This window comes from Crocuta crocuta, unplaced genomic scaffold (assembly GCF_008692635.1).
Source record: "Crocuta crocuta isolate KB4526 unplaced genomic scaffold, BGI_CrCroc_1.0 scaffold317, whole genome shotgun sequence".
In the NCBI taxonomy this organism is placed as follows: Eukaryota; Metazoa; Chordata; class Mammalia; order Carnivora; family Hyaenidae; genus Crocuta; species Crocuta crocuta.
In genome coordinates, this window is record NW_027530984.1 from 5958116 (window position 1) to 5976550 (window position 18435).

An 18435-nucleotide genomic window follows, 5' to 3' on the forward strand; every position below is an offset into this window, starting at 1 on the left:
ATATATGTGTATATATATATATATAATTTTTTTTTTTTTAATTCTCCATTGGTATTTATTTCAACAGTGCATATGTCAGTGCACCTTTCCTAAGAAACTTTTATATTTGGTTCTGACTTTGTATTTTTCATAGTTTCAGGCTAAATAAACCCTAAGATTCTACTTTCAATGCACTTTATCTTGGGCTTTTTTTCCCCACAATTTTTGAAGCATTTATAATTACTTATTGCTAGTGTTCTTAGGTTGTTTTTCCTCCAAAGGATAGCTTATAAACAAAGGTCAGTTTTTAAGTAACCTGAATGCAAAAGTGCTTGGGAATTAGGGAAGCAATACTGTGTTAGAGTCTCCCAACCATCTTCTTCAGACAGTCCCAATCTGTTATTCTTGAGAATTTGTCATATCAGGGCTAGTAAAGCCCATTGTCTCCCCCAAAATACATAGTACCTTATCCGGATTCTGTTGAAACTTAAGGTTTCTGTTAAATGCATTCATTCATTTGCTAAATTCTGTAAAATATCCAGAAGATACTTTAGTGAGCAGGTAAGAGAGGGAGTAGTTAAAAATCATACTAAATATTCTAACAGGTATGAATCATTCTTGACAGTTAATGGAATTAGGAATTATGAGTAATTGATCTGTAAGAAGGCAAAAATAATTGGTAATATGACTAACATAAATTGCTTGGTTATTTTATTTTGTAAGATTACGGCTTAGTTTGTCTTATTTTATGGAATGCATTCCATAATGTAAATTTTGGGCTTTATTTTAGCACTTCGGTGACTTGCTAACATTTGAATAAATAATTTGCCATCATTGCTATACTGTTTCTTTAATTTGGCAAGAATTTTGGTAGAACAGTGAGATAATATAGTTAAGATAGTTTAATTACTGTTGAAATGAACTGAAGCAGGTAGAAAAAGATAGATTGACTTGTTGTTTTCCTTTAACAGAAGGATCAAAACCCAGCAGAGTGCAAGCAGCAGTGAAGCAGGATGTATGTGGCCTTGAGGATAACCTGCACTGTAATAGCCTAAACACAACTATTATTTACTTACAGCCTTATGTTTTTGTATTTTCTTAGTAGACTCACTAATTTTTTTTAAAGGAAAGGAACTGATAACTTTAAAGACCAATTTGTTCTACTTAGCATTTTAACTATAGTTTTTCTGCCAGCTCTATTGATTGCACAAATTCTTTCACGCGTATTCATTCATCACTACATGGTTTGGTTCTTCTGGAGTAATTTTTATCATGTAACAGTGTAGCTATGAAAGTGAATAGCCCTGTTACAAGAAACAGTTTTTTGTTGTGCTGATTCCCCCACCCCCACCCCCCTGAAGAACCAAAGTATTTTTTCAGCTGGTAATTGAATTGGGTTTAAGTTTGCTTGCACTATCTGTGCCTTTCATTACTTTGTTACAGAAATGCAGTGACTTAGACTTAAGACAATTCATTTAAAAAATAAAGAACTTGTCAAGACAAATATACGGTTAAGAATTTCCAGTAAGATCACAACTGATAACTTAGATTATTAATGGATTTTTGTACTTTAGGTGACATAGTTAGAGAAGCCTAGTAAGGAAACCATATAAGGAAACCTAACTCATAGCATGGTTATTGGTTACTATAGGGAGGTGAATAAAACCCATTTTCAGAAGTTAAGCCTCATTATTTTAACTGTACTTTTAAATTTAACCTCCATTAACTAAGCATCTTTTCTTTATGGTAGGGTCTACCTTCTGCTTCCCTGGAAAGGATGAATTTACATCATTTGACAAGCCTATTTCAAGTTTTTTTGTTGTTATTGTTTGCTTGTTTTTGTTTTTGCAGCCTAAAATAAAATGTCATATAATTTTAGTTCTCACAAGATAATGTCTTAATTTTGTACTAATTCAGGTAGAAGCAGAGGCCTAGCTTGAATTAATCATTGTACCAAGTTTACCATATTATGGAAGAAAAGAGTGTCAACTTTGGGAGAGGTACTACATCTGCTAATATAAGAAGATAGAAAAGAAAAAATCTTAAATGATGTATTTTTTTCTTAAAAAAAGATTAAACGGTTAAAATTTTATTTCCTTTGGTTAGAACTAGAGAGAAGGCCCCACGCTCTATAGTTAATTCCAGTTCTTATTGCTTAAAGTATGTCATTTTCCCATGCTTCTGTTTACTGTGTATTACAATGGGTAGTACTGTTTACCTAACTACCTCACAGATATGTTAAGGCATATTAAGTTAAATTTTATGAAATGTTTCTCGATCTCATTAAAAGCTCCAAAATTTGAACCTGTTTGTACCACAAGTATAATATTCAGCATTTTATTCATACCAGGGTTTGATAGTTCAACTGGAAAACAAAGGTTTAAGTACCTCTGTTCTGGATCTGGTCAGGCAACACTCTTGCAGATCTTTGTGTGGCTCCTGTCTAGTAAGTGGATGGATGAGCAGCTCTTTCACAAGGTCCAAGGATTGCTTTTAGGTATTTTAGTTTATGACCATATTGTAGTACAATACTGCAGAGATCATGGGACTGAAGTAGAAAGAAGACCGTATTTAGGGGGGAAATGCCATTAAATTTGAGACTCATAGAGCCACATTTAAAATACCTCAGGCTAATTACTGTTAATTTTTTTGTGATGAGCTTAAAAGCTTTGACAGTGAGGGTGGATTAAATGGATTCTAACTAGAGGCTGGCCTAGAGTTCCTGCTCTTCATAAAACTGTATTGTTTCTAGAGGTGATAGAGCTTCCTTTTTGAAAATCTAGTATTAAGATCTTGGAATGTGAACACATTTTGTTATTTGTATACTACTTTTCATTCCTCTCCTGAGATTTTAATTAACTACTGGAAATCCTTAACCAGTTGCAATGGTTTGTAGGAAAAAAATGCCATGAAAACACCCTGTTTTTCCTCTTTATTTTCAGAATGCTTTTGGTTGCTTTAATTAGACCTTCTTTGCTGATTTTTTTTTTTTTGGTGCCCATAGCTCACGTGATCATAGCCTTTTCTGAACCTGACCAATTTTAATCTAAAGATAGAATCCCATTTTTAATTAACTTAAGTAGCAAAACCACTATTTTTTTTCCTTCATTCCTTTAGGTAATAGCTATTGCCAAAGTAAAGGGGCAGATACGATTTCATCTTGTTATATAAAGGGGATGTGGTTTGCAGAGGAATTGTTTTCTTATTCAAGTTGGCATTGCAAGGGATATCAGTGTTTATCTGTGCCATCTCTCCAGTTCCAAAATGGTTCTATTCCATTCTAGAAATTTGAAATATGTAATTTGAAATCCTTAATAAAATTTGCATTTAATTTTATAAAATGTACTGGTGATATTTTGGGTGGTTTTTAAAAAATATGAATATATATATATATATATATACTTTTTTTTTTCAAGAGCAGAGAGTAGAGATGTTTACAGTATGCTATTCTGTGCTTAGCACAGAATGGCCTGTGAATTTATTTCAAGAGCAACCTCCCAAGCCTTGCTAAATGGAGTTTGTTATTGGAAGACTGGAAAGATTTTTACTCTGAGTTAACAATAGACATTTTTGAGACACTTTGAATTTTGTCTTCACATTTTCAGTTTATAGTTTTCCCTAGCTCAGGCACGGATTACGGAGAAGTTCTATTTTTTCTGTCTAGAAATGGCAAAATCTCATACATATATGTATACACACACACATATATATATGTATAAGTTAATACTTTGAAATTTTTTTCCTGTCATTTTATGGTCATTCAAATATGGTAAGTAAACATAAACAGTTTCATAAGTCACTTAGTTTTTCAGTTTAACACATGTCTGAAAGTTAAATTTATGTAATTTTTCAGAATTATTTTATCTAGTTCACTGGAGCAGTGTTAGTATTTCTGTGACATAATATCTAAATAGTGTGGAACTGGCTTACAGAGTAGTACTTAAGAAAAATGGGATTCTACCTCTATTTCCTTTTTAGCTCATTTAATAACAAACCTGAAAGGGGAGATACTAGCTTTGATAGAAATATTTTCATTATTTCTGTGAATAGGTTAATGCATACTGATTGGTATATGATAAGGCCCGTAAGATAACTGAATTACCTGTTCTTATTACTGCTGCTTGTAAGACAGTATGAATTTGTGGGTTTATCTGAGTTGTAGGCCATTACCATTATTAAAAATAAAACTTTGACTTGTTTGAAAACCTTATCGTACAATGCAGAAATACTAAAGTAATAATCAGATATCCTTTGAATGCTTGATTTCAGGGCTTGGTTTAGAATTTGAGTCCATTTTTTTGGATTAGTCTTATAAAAATTTTAGCCTTTATATTTTTGACTAAGTCAAGCCAAATGTTAATTTTAAATGTACAGAATAAGCGGATAGGTTAGAAGAAGCATATGTTCTTACTAGGAACCTTAGAAAAGAAATCATACACTATTTTAGTTTTTTTTTTTTTAATCTTCTGCACTGTATATATACATCGTAATTGTGAACTGGATTTTGTTTTGAAAATATGTGTTCATAATTTAGGTAATTTACTACTTAAGGCACTAAGTCTCATAGCTGAAAAATGTAAATGATAATGGTGAAATTAACTTATAGTTGTTTAGTGGTGATTTTGTATACTGGTTTAAAAATCCAGATATCAGAATACAACTTGGATAAAAACCAAGTTCTTGGACTAATTTAGGGATCACTTATGTGACTTCTGAGAAATGGAAACATCTTTGTTGGAGTGTGAAATTATTTTAAGGATAAGTGTTTATCCATGAGAAATTTTTAATTGATGTATTAATTATATTTAAAAAATACAATATACTTTGTATCTTGTGTTTCTTCCATTTGACATCATTCTGTACTTTTAGATTTTTCCATTAAAAAAATTAAGGTATTGACTAATTATCTTAAGTGTAAAATAGATGAGAAATGGAGCATAACAATTTAGAAATAATAAATTACCAGCAGGAAATAAGTCATTATTCCAGTTGCTTAATTTTCATATTGGAAATTTGGGAGTTTGTAACTTTTGTAGTTTTCTTATATGCTTGTTTTGAGTTATATTATTTTGAAACTCAGGAGAAAATGTTTCTTAAAATAAAAGTAGATTTTAGTTCTTTGTGTATTTTAAACTTAAAGCCAAGAAGAAGGAAATGGGGATAAATGGCCAAAAATGGAAGTGCTGGAAGTTGACAGATCTCCTATCAAGAGTTTAATGGTATTGATATTCATAACGAAGTTAGGCAGTTGTGGCTCTAGGAAATTTTTCGTGGAGTGGTAAGTATTCTACCAGAAGACTCAAAGTTAGGTGACCACTTTTAGCTGGCATTTCATTTGTATAGTGAGACAGGGAGCCTTTGAGGGGAGCAGTTCAGGGGAAGGTACTGGAGGAAATGCACTGAAGGCCCTGAAGTAGGACAATAGAGGGCACACCCAAGGTATTGAGAGAATGGATGGTGATAGAAGGGGCCAAGTCACGGAAGACTGAGCCATAGACTTAAGTCCTTTAGAAGGGGTTTAAAAACATTAAAACACGTGAGTGAGGATGACCTTTCCATGAAGGTTTTTAAATTAAGACATGATAGATAGTGTAACTCTTAACTCTGAAAATATAGTTGGAAGAATTTTTGTGAATTCATACATCACCATTTTTTGATTTTGCTACATAGCTCCATATTCTTATACACATTTTTTTCCCGAAACCGTTTGACAGAGTTTGCAGGCATCATGTCCTTTACACCCTCCAAATGCTGTATCTTCTCAGTATCAAGACATTCTTTCAGAATCACAGTACAAGTAATCAAAATTAGGAAATGTTACTGTGTAATAAAACTTGTTTTGGCCAGTGAAAATAGATTTAAAAACTGAACATAGACTGAATAAGGTAATCCAACACAGTATTTTTTCCTACCCTTCCTCCAGTCTATATTTGTAATGACTGTCACCCAATAGGTGGACCTAGGATTGAGAATTGTAGGTGAGGTTGCTTTGTAGGAATAAGAAACTGTGGATAAAAATGGAAAAGACCTAACTTTAGATCACAGCCTTATAAGACCCTAATCAAGTGACTCCAACCATCATTTTTAAATAAATGTAGGAATAAAATGGTTGTAAATTGGGTAGAATGGTTAAATACAGGCTTTGAGGTTCATCTGTCACTGTTACTCAGCTTCATTATTTTATGAAGTTTGTGGTGAGCACTAATGAGAACATGTTAGTGTTTGGGGTACTCAGCATTTAGCTTTCTACAGATAGACACATCTGTAATAGGCATTTAGTAAATTTTCTTCTAAACACAAAATCTAGACCTTGCAGTTGGGATCATCCTTTACATTGATTTTGGCAGTTAATTTCAGAACTAGTTGTGTTTTTGTTTTTCTATAGGCAAAATGGCTCTTGGCTATGCGGTCCCCTACTTGGTATACAAGGGAGGCTAAGACTGGATGATAAATATAAACCTATTCCCCCATTTTAAAGTTTTTTATGTAAAAATTAAAATAGAATTTGTTTTCTGAAGTCAGCTAGTTTTTTTAAATCTCATTACCTATTTTTTTCATATGCTAATTTTTTGTCTTGGCCTACATCCAGAAACTAGGGTAAAATTTATGAAGTCTGATAGAGTGCTTAGATATTAATGCTCCGAAACACCCAAATTGTCACTATTCAGCCCTAACATTTACCTGGCTCTGGACATTGCAACAGATGACCTAAAGGCAGACAATGAGACAGGTACCTGTTTTGAAATCAGATGTGATCTTAGATTTGAGTTAGGCTAGTCAATGTAAGTTTCAAAACTAAAAGCTGGATCTAATTTTTGCTGTTCACTAGGCTTGGTGAGTGGGCCTACAACCTTTATGACAACTTCGATACCAACAACCCAGCCTTTGTAATGTGTGTTTGCACAGTCTGTCACCTCAGCTTGGCTGCCTTTTCTTTCACCTTTTTCCTGCCATTAGTCTTGTGCATGTATCTTATTCAACATAGAGTCTCTCTTCATTGATTTAATACCTACTGTGGTCCTTCAGTTCTGAACTGGTTCTCCCAGTTTAAGAAGGATGCATGCATGCTCCCTGTTTGATTTCCTAACTTCTAGTACTGGGCCTGAAAGATGGTAGGTATACAGCAAACTTGTACGTGTAGGTCAAGTAGGATTTATCAGGACTCTTGCCATTATACCAAGCCATTCTGTTGTATGAGGTCATATAGCAAGGTAACGATGGGTTCTCATTAGTCAATTTCCTTTTTAGTGAAATTCCTATGTACTGGGTGTCTTATACTGAGAAAATAGACAAACCTGGGTTGTGTATATTCTGTAAACACTGGTTCTATGAGATCCTGGAGAGCATCAATAGTTGCAGTTACCTAGTACTGCATAACAAACCCTCTCTCAAAACTTTAAACATTGAGAAGATTTATATTGTTGACTCTGCTTGGTTATTATGGTTCATGTCATCTGTACTCAACAACATTAGGGGCAGCTTTTGAAGGATAGTGACTGGAATCATCTGAAGGCTCTTCATGCACAGGTGCGGGTGGTTGATGCTGGATGAGTCCTGCTGGGATGTGGCCAGACCACTGCTTTATAGTACCGTGTCCAGGTTCCAAGGGTCGCATCCTTTTTATGATCTACTCTGGGAGGTCATCACTTGTATTGGTTATAGAGTCAAGTCACAAATCCACTCAGGTTTAACTATGGAAGGTGACTCAACACCTTACTGAAAGAATGATAAGATTTTGGATAAATGAACAAATCTTATAATGGCCATGGCTTGGGTTTATTTAGGTTTTGAAAATAGAATTGGATACAACAGTTTTCCAAAATGACCAGAAACCTAGAAAGTTTAAATTGTATATTGTATGCCTGTTAATGGAGAAAGAATGTTTTATTCGATCATATTAGAATCTTTTATCATTTGACTTTATTCTGAACAGTTGAGATTCCCAAACATGCACATAATTAGCTCATTCTTTTTTAAAGATAATTTTTTTTAATGAAATTTAAATTTCAGCACAGAGCCCAGTGTGGAACTCAAACTCATGAACTGAGATCATGACTTGAGCCAAAGTCAATGGTTAACTGAGCCACCCAAGCACCCCATGATTAGCTCATTAATTACACAAAACCGTCAAGGTTGATTAGCAAAGAAACCTTCCATTGTAAGTATAAGGTGACCATTAAGTATAGATTTCTTTTTAAAGCCTTCACTGGCTTCCTTGTAGATATTCCTGTGTGCACTACTGGTTAAATGGGCACTTTAAGCTGGAGATTTCAGGATATGTATTTTAGAGAATAATCTGGACTCAGTTTTAAACCGTGTTCAGATAGGTACCTGGTTTGCATATATATGCTGGCCAAATAACAAACCAAATGCAATGAGAGTTAAAGAGCATTTTCATAGGTGTATACATAGACTCTGGGGCTGGTTTGGGAGCTCGGCTTCATCGCTCTCTCAGGCTTCTGCTTTGCTGTCCTTGGCATATGGCTTCCATCTCTTTTTAAAAAAATTGCTTTAGGGGCGCCTGGGTGGCTTAGTCGGTTAAGCGTCTGGCTTTCGCTTAGGTCATGATCTCGCAGTTCGTGGGCTCAAGCCCCGCGNAATTAAAAAAATTGCTTTATTGACTGAAATGACTGCTGAGGTCCTTATCCATCATGTCCAGGTTTTAGGCAGCAGTGGGGCTAATAAGGCGAACGATTTTCGGCAGCTATTTTTAAAGAAGAGCCTGTGATTCCTGGCTTAGGGCACCAAAGGGAGACTGGTAAATAGGGTAGGCCTGGACATCTAGAGTCAAAGCTGAGTTTGTTAGGAATTGGGAGGAGGGAGGTTAATAGAGACAGCCACACTGGTCACATACACCAGAGAGTTTCAGGTTCAGAAAAAGATTGTTTGATCAGGTATATGCTGGAGCACACGAGGCAAGTAACTACTACGTAGGTAAACGGGTCCCATAAGGTTAAAATTTAGGAATACAGTCCACAGAATTGAGTTCTGATCAGTCTTGTCCTTTAGAAGCTTTTCACTTAATCTCACATGATGCTTTCCTTGGAACTGTGGGTATACAAATGAGGTTGAGACAATGACCAGCAGAAGTGTAAATGGGATCTCATTAGAAACAAAACTGCTAAACATTCGAGATTCTGACCTGTTACGCTCAAATGTAGTTTCTTGGGTAGTGTAGTTTGTAGTTAGGAGTTGGGTAGCGATTTCCTTGTTTTCCTCTAACAGATTTGCTTTTAGGTTTAGTGGCAGTGTGGAAGCTTGCCACAAAAAGATTTCCTGGGTTCTGTCTGGTAAGAGTACCTTCACTTTTTGGGGCCTGGCTACCCCCAGAGTTCATATTGTCCCTATTCACTTACCTGTCTTCCATCAATTCTATCCACTCTGTTGTCTGTGACACAACCTCCGCCCTCCAAGTCTTGGCCTAGAGCCTGAGTTCCACTCCTAAAGTCATCCTGTCATTTCCATCACTCAAGCAAATTTACCATATCAGTTTGCCTTCTACTGTTTTTGGAGAGCATTATCTATACTGCTTCTGCTTTTCTCTTAATGCCTAATAAAGGCCTTTCCTCATTTACTAAATGTATTTTTTAACGGATAATCGATCATGATCAAATTGAATAGTCTGTATTCTCTCAGACTATGTGCTGTGTTGTAATAGAAGACTGCAAAAGAAGGAGTCCTCTTTGGAATCTAGTCCCTTAAATGGAGAGATTTGCACAACTGGCTATCTGATATTTGGGTTGTGAACAAAAGCATTTGCCTCCTTTGAATAGAAGCAGACTTAGAAAAGGATATTAGGTGCTCATGGGCCTTTAATGGAGGGCAAAGGCTTGAATGCTATTCAGCTGGGACAATGCTCAAAGTAAATTTAAAACGAGTTCACCAATCATTGATGGAGTACCCGATGCTTCCCTACTACCACCCTCAAAGGCTAGATAGAGTATCAATACTTTTGAGTAGTATAGTAGCGGCTTTATGACAGTATTTAAGTACCCAAGAAGTTTATCATATCCTCTTAGCTTTCTAAGGCTTCTTAAGTTACTTACCTCTGCTCAAATTTAATATCTCCTACATTCTGGTTTTAGGGTAAAAAGGAGAGCTGGATCCTTGCATCCATTCATACATTTAAAAAATTTTTTTTAATGTTTTATTTCTGAGCGAGAGAGGGAGACAGAATCTGAAGCAGGCTTCAGGCTCTGAGCTAGTTGTCCGCACAGAGCCTGACGCGGGCCTTGAACCCACCAGCCGTGAGATCATGACCTGAGCCGAAGTCGGACGTTTAACCAACTGAGAGGCACCCAGGTGCCCCCACCCACTCATATTTTGTCACTTCAAATCTTAATAAGTAAACTAGCAGGCTCCTGAACTCAGTTACTTGTTGGACCTCTTCAATAGTGTCTTCAGCCTGCCTTCTCTATTTTGAATACTATATTTTCAACCAGAACTAATATTTAGAGTCCTTTGGTGCAAGTGCTGTCAATCAACACCATCTCCAACCTCTAACACGATCCATTGTGCTACTAGGTACAATTTAAGAACACTCATCTAAATTGTTAACTACTGATCAGATTAGGAGTAGTGGGATCTGATTAGGAAGGAATCAACTCAGCCCAGAGAAATCTAAGATCCCGGGGATTTGAATTGGACTTTGGAGAACAAAGGGTTTGACAAGGTTGGGAAAGGTTTGGTAAAGCAAAGTACAAATAAGTGGAGCTAATGTAGGGTTGAGTGGAAGGAAACTAAATTGTAAAGGCAATACAGTCTGAGAAGGGCTTTCCATGCCAGGGTAAGGAGTTGGAATATTGTATACAGTGGGAGGTGATTAAAAGTTTTCTGTCCTAGGAATGGAACTGGTAGCGATGTAACCTCAGGAATGGTACAGATTCAAGTGGTTAGGCTATTACCACTGTAGATAAGAGGAAAACCCTGAATTAGGCTATTGGCAGAAAGGACAGAGGCAGCTGATTGGCAATATTTGACCCACAAATGGGTTGTAATAGTTTTAAAAACCCTTGAATAGGGCACCAAACACCGTTTAGAAATTCCCACTTGTTCTAAGCTGTGTTATTCAAATTGATCACTAGGAGGCATCAGTTCATCAACTAAGAAGCTGAAAAAGCAGCTACGCGGATGCACCCATGAAGTCTGGATAGTTCTGTATTGAGTTGAGAATATTTAACGTTTCCACCTATGCATTTTGGAAGTTAGAGTCTTCAATAAAGTATTTCTGCTAAGTAGTATTTTAAAAGGAACTGAATAGTTAAAAGGGTTAAATTACAGACAATTTAAGACCTTTATGTGCTGGTGACAGTGACCAGACATTTTCAGAGATCATTGAGCTTTTAGCAATTTTTGAAAGATATTTGAACTTTGCTGTATCCAAATCTCTAATAATCACTACTGTGAGAGTCTACTGTGTATTGCAGATTAGGAAGTTCATAGATTTTATAAACTTGTAATCAAGTTGGAAGTGAAAGTAAATAGCTCTTGTTATTATCAAGCTCTTTTAAATCAAATGTCTAATGTGGAAACTAATTTGACAAACTATTTGTAAAAATAGTGACATTCACACATACAAAAAAAAATAATAAGTCAAATGTCTAAGCCAGCATTGATTAATGGACTTTTAGGCAAGTATTTGGCTATTTGCCAAATAGGAGAAACTGCTACCAACTCAGTAGATGTTAGGAGGTAATACATACTGTGGAGAAAAGAGGAATGGGGTGGTTGCAATTTTAGACTGGTTAGGATAGGCCTCGTTGAGATGGTATTTGAGCAGACTTGGAGGAAGTGGGATGACCCTGGCCGCTGTGTTGAAAATTAGAAGACAAGGGTAGAATTAGACGAGATAGGAAGGAGTCCATTGCAGTAATTCCTGGGAGAGCTGATGGTGATTTGAATGAGTGTGGTAATGAAAGAAGTGGAGAGATAATGGACAGAACATAAGAGTTTGAAGGCTTCGCTGATGGAATTTCCTGACTAAATTTGTGGATTGGGTATCAAGAGAAATGAGTGAAGGATATGCTACAAGGGAGGTATGCTTCTAAGTATTTCCAGTCCTGGGGTGAGAACACAATGAAGACAAATGGTTAAATACTTAAAACCTTCATTGAATGAAAATATGTTCAATGCACCTACCTTGACAATTATATCTTCATAAGCACCTGAAAAGCCAGGTCTGAATTTCAGAACAGTAAAGTCCCGTGCCAGAACATTACTTGAGAGCATAGCTGATCTTCAGCCCTTCTCTTCCTATCCCCGTGCACACACTGGTGATGTAATAATGTATTCTCTGCAACAGTTGAGGCCATTAAGGCAGGGTATTTGGAATCTTGAGTACCTGGTAGTCTAGAATGAGTATGAACTCCAGATACGCATGTCATTTTGACTCGTCTAAAGCTCAGGGCTCTGGACAAGGGTCTCTTGACTTGTTTTAAGAGCAATACTGCTCCAAGGGTTTTGGCCTGGGCAACTGTACAGATGGATTTGCCATTGGCTGAGAAGGGGGCTGTAGGTAGAGCAGATCAGGGTGAGGACACAAGTTTGGGAGGACATATTTGAGTTCTTTACTAGACATTCAAATAATCCTGTAGAGAAGAGCAAAAAGAGAATTTTCAGTTTACACTAACCCTGGCCTGAACGTGTCAAAACTGAAGGCTATTAAAGACAAAACAAAACAAAAAACTATTAAAAAACAAACTGTGGCTTTAACCCCACATCGTTACTGAATCAGTTCCATCCAGGGATTTGTTTTAACCAGTTGTATGTAAACCTATGGTGGACTCCAGCCTACCCAGAGAGATATTTTTCAATTGTTTTAATTAAAAAAAGCTCTATGAACCCTATTTTCTATGGCCTAAAAGTCCCATTAGACTCTTTCCTCTGGTGAACTGCTCCGTGAGTGTATTCATCAGTATTTGTTCCCTTGCCTGGCATGTTAGTATCATTTTTTAAGTGTGGTGGCCTTTGTTTTATACTTTGGCAACAAGTAGTTGGATATAAATTGGGGAGTTTGGCGTGTCACTGAAAATGATGAGACTGGTTGAGACCAATGAGTGAGTTAAGATAAAGAGGAGAAGCAAGGACTGCTCTGGAGCATTCCAACAGTAAAAGATGGGGGAAAGGGGGAAGGGGAGGGACCTATAGAGCATCCTGAGACAGTGACCAGAGAGGTGGAAGGAAGACTAGAGCAATATCCTTGAAGCCAAGTGAAGAACTATCCAAGGGGAATATAATCAACTGTGTCACACGTTGCTGGTGTACAACGAACGTGACGTAGACAGCTGTAATACGCAGTTTGAATCCACCATTTCAAATTGGTTTACCAACGCAATGATTTCATTAGTTTGCATTCTACAATTTAGTACCTTGTAAGTGACATTTGTAGGGTTTCGTTATATCTATGGCTAAAATTGTGGTATTGTGGGGGTGGGGGGGAGCACGGTTTCCTGAAATTTTTTTTGTGTGAATTTATTTCATTGTCCTTTTTTAAAAATGGCCAACGTGACCATTTTTGTGAATTGGTAGTGCCTTTTGAAGTGAATTAAGAGCAAAGTTGTCACTGAGCTACAAGATTCCTACATACCTGCGATTTCCAATAATCCATGCACTGTGGTCAGAGAAGGCACACTGTAGACTAACTTGTTGACTAGCTTAATCATTGTGCAATACTCAGCTGGAAATTGAATGGTAAAGCATCTAGTTAAAATAAGTGCTATTGAAAATTGTGCTGGTTTTCAGACATTTTAAAGTAGTTCAGAATGCATCTGCTACATCCTGATTAACTGCAGAAAGTTAGATAGCACCAAACATTTTCTCCAAAGAAAATGGCTTGCCACTTCAGGATTACATGTTTTTTTACTCAGTCAAGTTTGTATTGTATCATTTTTCCACATGAAATGTCTTCCTTGACTACACCTGCCCTCAGAGACTCTGAATTGCACACTATCCTTTCCAAATGAGCAGAAGAATGGCATTCTGTTAAAAAGATGAACAGCTGGTCATGTAGAAATTCCCTGGAATGTTCACTTGTCCTACGAAGGCAGGCAGAGAACCGAGATGTTAGGTGCCGGGTTTGTCACTGGTACATGGAATTGCTCATTTTTAAACATAATCTTACTAGAAATCTTTACATGATTTTAATAATTGCCTTTTTCCATTAACAATTTGAAGGCCCTGACAACCTGCCAACTGCAATTCAGTCAGACTCAGGACTATGCTGGAATTGTCCCATTTGCTAAGACACTGTTTCTTACGGTAAGATTCAGGGCCCTCCTGTGTTTAAAAGTTACCCTGTGTTTTCAATTACCTGGGGGATTCAGTTCGAAATTTTTAGCATGACACAAAAGATTTGGCTCTTCTTCCCCAAGCTCATCTCTCATTTCTTCCCTTGTTGAATTCTCTGTTTCAGCCATAGGAAGCTAGCAGATGAGCTAACTCCTGTCTTTCTTGGGCACAAGGAGCAGTCTTTTCTCCTACTTTGGCCAACTCTGGTTTGTCCACTCTGCTTATTTCTTCCTGTATTTCTTTGTATCCTCAGGGTCGGTCCACAGTTGGGGCTGTTTACTTAATGGATGAGTTTCCCCACTAAGAGGTTTGGTTTCGGTTTGCGCTCTTTATTTTGCTTTGTTTTCCAGAATTTATACGTTAATTTTTCTTGTTTAAATGAGAGTAGTAGGGAAGAGCTACGGGGCGAGTACAGCATTACCTCCCCCAGATCACAGACCACTGAGACGACAGATCTGGCCCGTTAGGCGTTTCCAAAGAGAGAGACCCGTGGAGGCCAACCGGCTGTGTGGAGGGCTAAGCTATGCCTTAAAGTGTGAGGTGTCTCAGCCCTGGACGTTCTCCGGATTTGTAACTGGAGCGGAGTTCATGTTGTGAGATGTTGCAAGCCTTACGGATGGTTCAAGAAGCTGGAGAGCTTGTGTCCCGGGTAAAGACAGGCTAGTGCCAGAGCTCCCAGGTTGAGAAAAGGGAGGCCAGACGTGCTCTGAGGTGGGTCACCTTTCTCTAGCCCTTCCAAACGGGACATACCAAGCGCTACGGCCTTGATCGCCCTTTCTGCTCCAAGGAGAGCTAGTTGATGACTGTGGGCAAATAACGAGTGTGAAGGCACCGTGTCGTCGTCGGCCTGTGTCCTGAGCTGTTTACTTAGGGTCCGGGGTAGGCACACTTCCGCGGGACTCCGCGGCTCGGGAGCCTGATCCCCAGCCTCCTCGCTCGCCCGGGCCAGGACCCTGGGATCTCGGAGCTCCTCGCGAATCCCCGGGGTTGGTTCCCGAGGGCAGCGACACAGCTCGGCGTTCCAGACCCTGCCTGGTAGCCGAACCCAACCCTCGCAGCCCTAGCATTTTCCGAGGCTGTGAGCACGGAGCCCTGCCGGCCAGGATAGGCGGGACGGTAGGATGGCCTCTCGGCGCCCTCTGGGCGTCGGCATTCGTCGCCGGGCAGCTGGGGGCGCCCTGGGCTGTCGCCCTAGGAGAAGAGGAGTTTCCGGCGCTCGAGTCCCCGCAGCCAGCTCAGGGAACGCGCGCGGAAGAGAGTGGGCGGCGAGAGGCGGAGCCAGAGATGCGGGGGGCGTGGACGCGGCCGGCTTTGGAAAGGCCCCAAGTTAATGAGGCGTGCGCCGGCGGCAGAGCGCCTCTCCGAGCTGGGCTTTCCCCCGCGGTGCGGGCGCCAGGAGCCGCCTTTTCCGCTGGGTGTCACTCGGGGGTGGGGGGGATGGCCCATTCAAAAGCGCCGCGACGGGGCCCGGCCAGTGCCTTTCAGTGAGCGCTCGCAAGAGNGGGGCCGGCGCGCGGCTGCTGCTGCTGCCCCCGGCCCGGGCGGCTGGAAGGGGAGAGGCCGAGCGGACCGGCGCCCCTCCCTATGCCGGGAGGATGTTGGAGAGCAGCGGCTGCAAGGCGCTGAAGGAGGGTGTGTTGGAGAAGCGCAGCGACGGGTTGCTGCAGCTCTGGAAGAAAAAGTGCTGCATCCTCACTGAGGAGGGGCTGCTGCTTATTCCGCCCAAGCAGCTCCAACNCGGGGGGCCCGCCGTGGCCAGCCTCGAGCCGCCCGTCAAGCTCAAGGAATTGCACTTTTCCAACATGAAGACTGTGGACTGCGTGGAGCGCAAGGGCAAGTATATGTACTTCACTGTGGTGATGGCCGAGGGCAAGGAGATCGACTTTCGGTGCCCGCAGGACCAGGGCTGGAACGCCGAGATCACGCTGCAGATGGTGCAGTACAAGAATCGTCAGGCTATCCTGGCGGTCAAGTCGACGCGGCAGAAGCAGCAGCACCTGGTCCAGCAGCAGCAGCAGCCCCCGCAGCCGCAGCTTCAGCCCCAGCCCCAACCCCAGCCCNAGCCGCTCTCACAACCGCTCTCGCAGCCACACGGCCACCGGCTTCTCCGCAGCACCTCCAACTCGGCCTGAAGAGGGCAGCACCCGGACCAGACCAGGTAAGGTCCAGGCAACGCGGGCTACCGAGGGCCTTTCCGAGTAGTAGGTTGGGGGGCGGGGGAGGGCTGTTCGGAGGAGTAGGAAGCCTAACTCACGGGCTCGGCGCTTGCAGGGGAAAATGAGACATTATTACAAGTTTCCGCAGATGTGGAAAGAAGGGAAGCAAGCTGGAGCCTGGAAAGGCTGGGCAGAGAGGGGACGATGGGGAACTCGGGCCCGGCTGCGAGGCCCCGCGCGGAGGGGTCCCTGGTGCGCTTCCCAGCGACGCCGCGGCCTCCCTCCGGCGCTTCCCACGACCGCCACTCCGCTGTGTCTGGGCACTCGAGGGAGCGGCCCCGGTGTCTTTCTGAGCTTTGTGCACCGGACTGGCCCGAAGAGGACTTGGGTCTTGGAGGATTCTGAGTCACTTACTTCATTGCCTGTCATTTCTTTCCAGGTTTTGAGGACTTGAAGTGGGACGAGCACCTTTCTATTGTCTTCGCTTGAATCGAAAACAAAAGTCTCCCCGCCCCGCACCAGATCAAGTAGTTTGGACATCACCCGGCTGATAACTTGAGATTCCTTAGTTTGCTGCATACTCTTCATCACAATGCAGGAGACCGTTTCAGCCCAGAAGGCTTTATTTATGAACCTTTGAAAGGCTCTTCCAGTATGGTGGACCTTCTAGGAGCGATGATGTACTGTAATTTTATTTTAATGTATTTTGACTTATGATTATTTATTAGTTTTTTTTTAATGCTTGTTTTAAGACATTTCTGAATGTAGGCCATTTTCCAAAAAAGAAACTTTTATTTTCAAAAACCTATTATTCCCTAGTAAGTTCTAATCTTGGAAAAGAAAAAAGTAGAAGGGCGGTGGAGGGGAAAACCATGAAGAACCCATTCGTTATTCCTAGGGCATTTTCAGAAGGTCTGACACGTTCATTGTTATGCCAGGTGGTTGAAATTAAACTCTGTGATATTTCTTCTTTTTTTTTTTTTCCAGATTTTTTTCTTTGGACATATATTTTCTGTAGAATTAGAAGTTTAAGAAAGCTAAATGTTCAAAATTGTATAATTATGAAAATCTAACTGCTTTTCTAAAAGGAAATTCGTAGTAATGATATCTAATTCCAGATATTTAAACCATAACCCAACTGACGGCAGGATGAGCATATCTTGAATATATGGGAAGGCTGGGTGTAACGTAGGAAAAGCTTTGCTTATATCTTCTGTTCGAAGGGCTTAGTAAGGCGATTTCTATGGTTTCTGAGTATGACTGACTGCCTTAGGTGTTTCATTTCAAAATCACAGTGGGGGGAAAGAAAACCATTCAGCTTGCTTAAAAGAACATTTGTGCTCTTAGCCATACTAGAGATGACCCTTCTCCAAGATCTTTGCACACTCCGCTTGAACCACGTTTTCTGACCCTTTTACTGTGTTCTAGAAATATACTCTAGAATCTCATAGTTTAAAATACAGTTTGTAAATATATCAAAGGACTAGGAGTCCTTGCTTTTTGGTATTCATACTGAAAATAATGTTGACAGAGAAACCAACTGTTTTGCTTTTTATGGCTCTGGGAGAAAATTTGAGGGTTACATGTTTTGTAGTCAGGTTAGCTAAACTCAGAAATTGAAAAAGGAAGGACTGGATAAACACTGGATTTTCAGTAAGAAAACAACCCAGTCTTGTTTCAGCAGCCACTTGCTCAGGAGTCTGAGGGGCGGGATGGAGGGGGGAGGATGTGCTTTTAAAGGTAGAACAAACCCTCTTCTGTGTCAAATCAAAAGGATGGTCAAAATCCACAATGGCAGATGCTACTTAAGCTTAAAAAGAGCCATAGTTGATAGCAAATCCTCTTGGGGCTGGAAATCACTTCCTATCTGCACGGCTTTACTGACAGTCTCTGTTTCTATTACCTTTTTCACAAAGTCTTGATCAGTATTTTTCCAGCATCCACATTGGAATGGTCAGTATTAGGCCATTGCTATATTACGTGGTCAAGAAATGAAAGTAGAATTTAATGCTAG

At 40.0% G+C, this 18435-nt stretch overlaps 2 protein-coding genes across 4 annotated transcripts in view; both read left to right on the forward strand.

Annotated features, from left to right (window-relative positions):
• Window positions 1-2283, forward strand: part of NAP1L1 (nucleosome assembly protein 1 like 1) — a 32184-nt gene extending 29901 nt beyond the window's left edge. For 2 of the 3 annotated variants that reach the window (XM_077770226.1, XM_077770229.1), the window contains 2 exons: window positions 951-1022; window positions 1730-2283. In XM_077770226.1, the coding sequence (XP_077626352.1) occupies window positions 951-986 (36 nt within the window). In that variant the 3' untranslated portion in view covers window positions 987-1022; window positions 1730-2283. The remainder of the gene's footprint in view (window positions 1-950; window positions 1023-1729) is intronic. The other variant, XM_077770227.1, reaches the window with a different exon arrangement.
• A 13297-nt stretch (window positions 2284-15580) lies between these two features.
• PHLDA1 (pleckstrin homology like domain family A member 1) lies at window positions 15581-17386 on the forward strand. The gene is given in 3 exon segments (XM_077770230.1): window positions 15581-15771; window positions 15773-16423; window positions 16861-17386. Coding segments are annotated over 2 exon segments (801 nt in total). The 5' UTR covers window positions 15581-15595; the 3' UTR covers window positions 16398-16423; window positions 16861-17386.
• Window positions 17387-18435: the final 1049 nt, after the last annotated feature.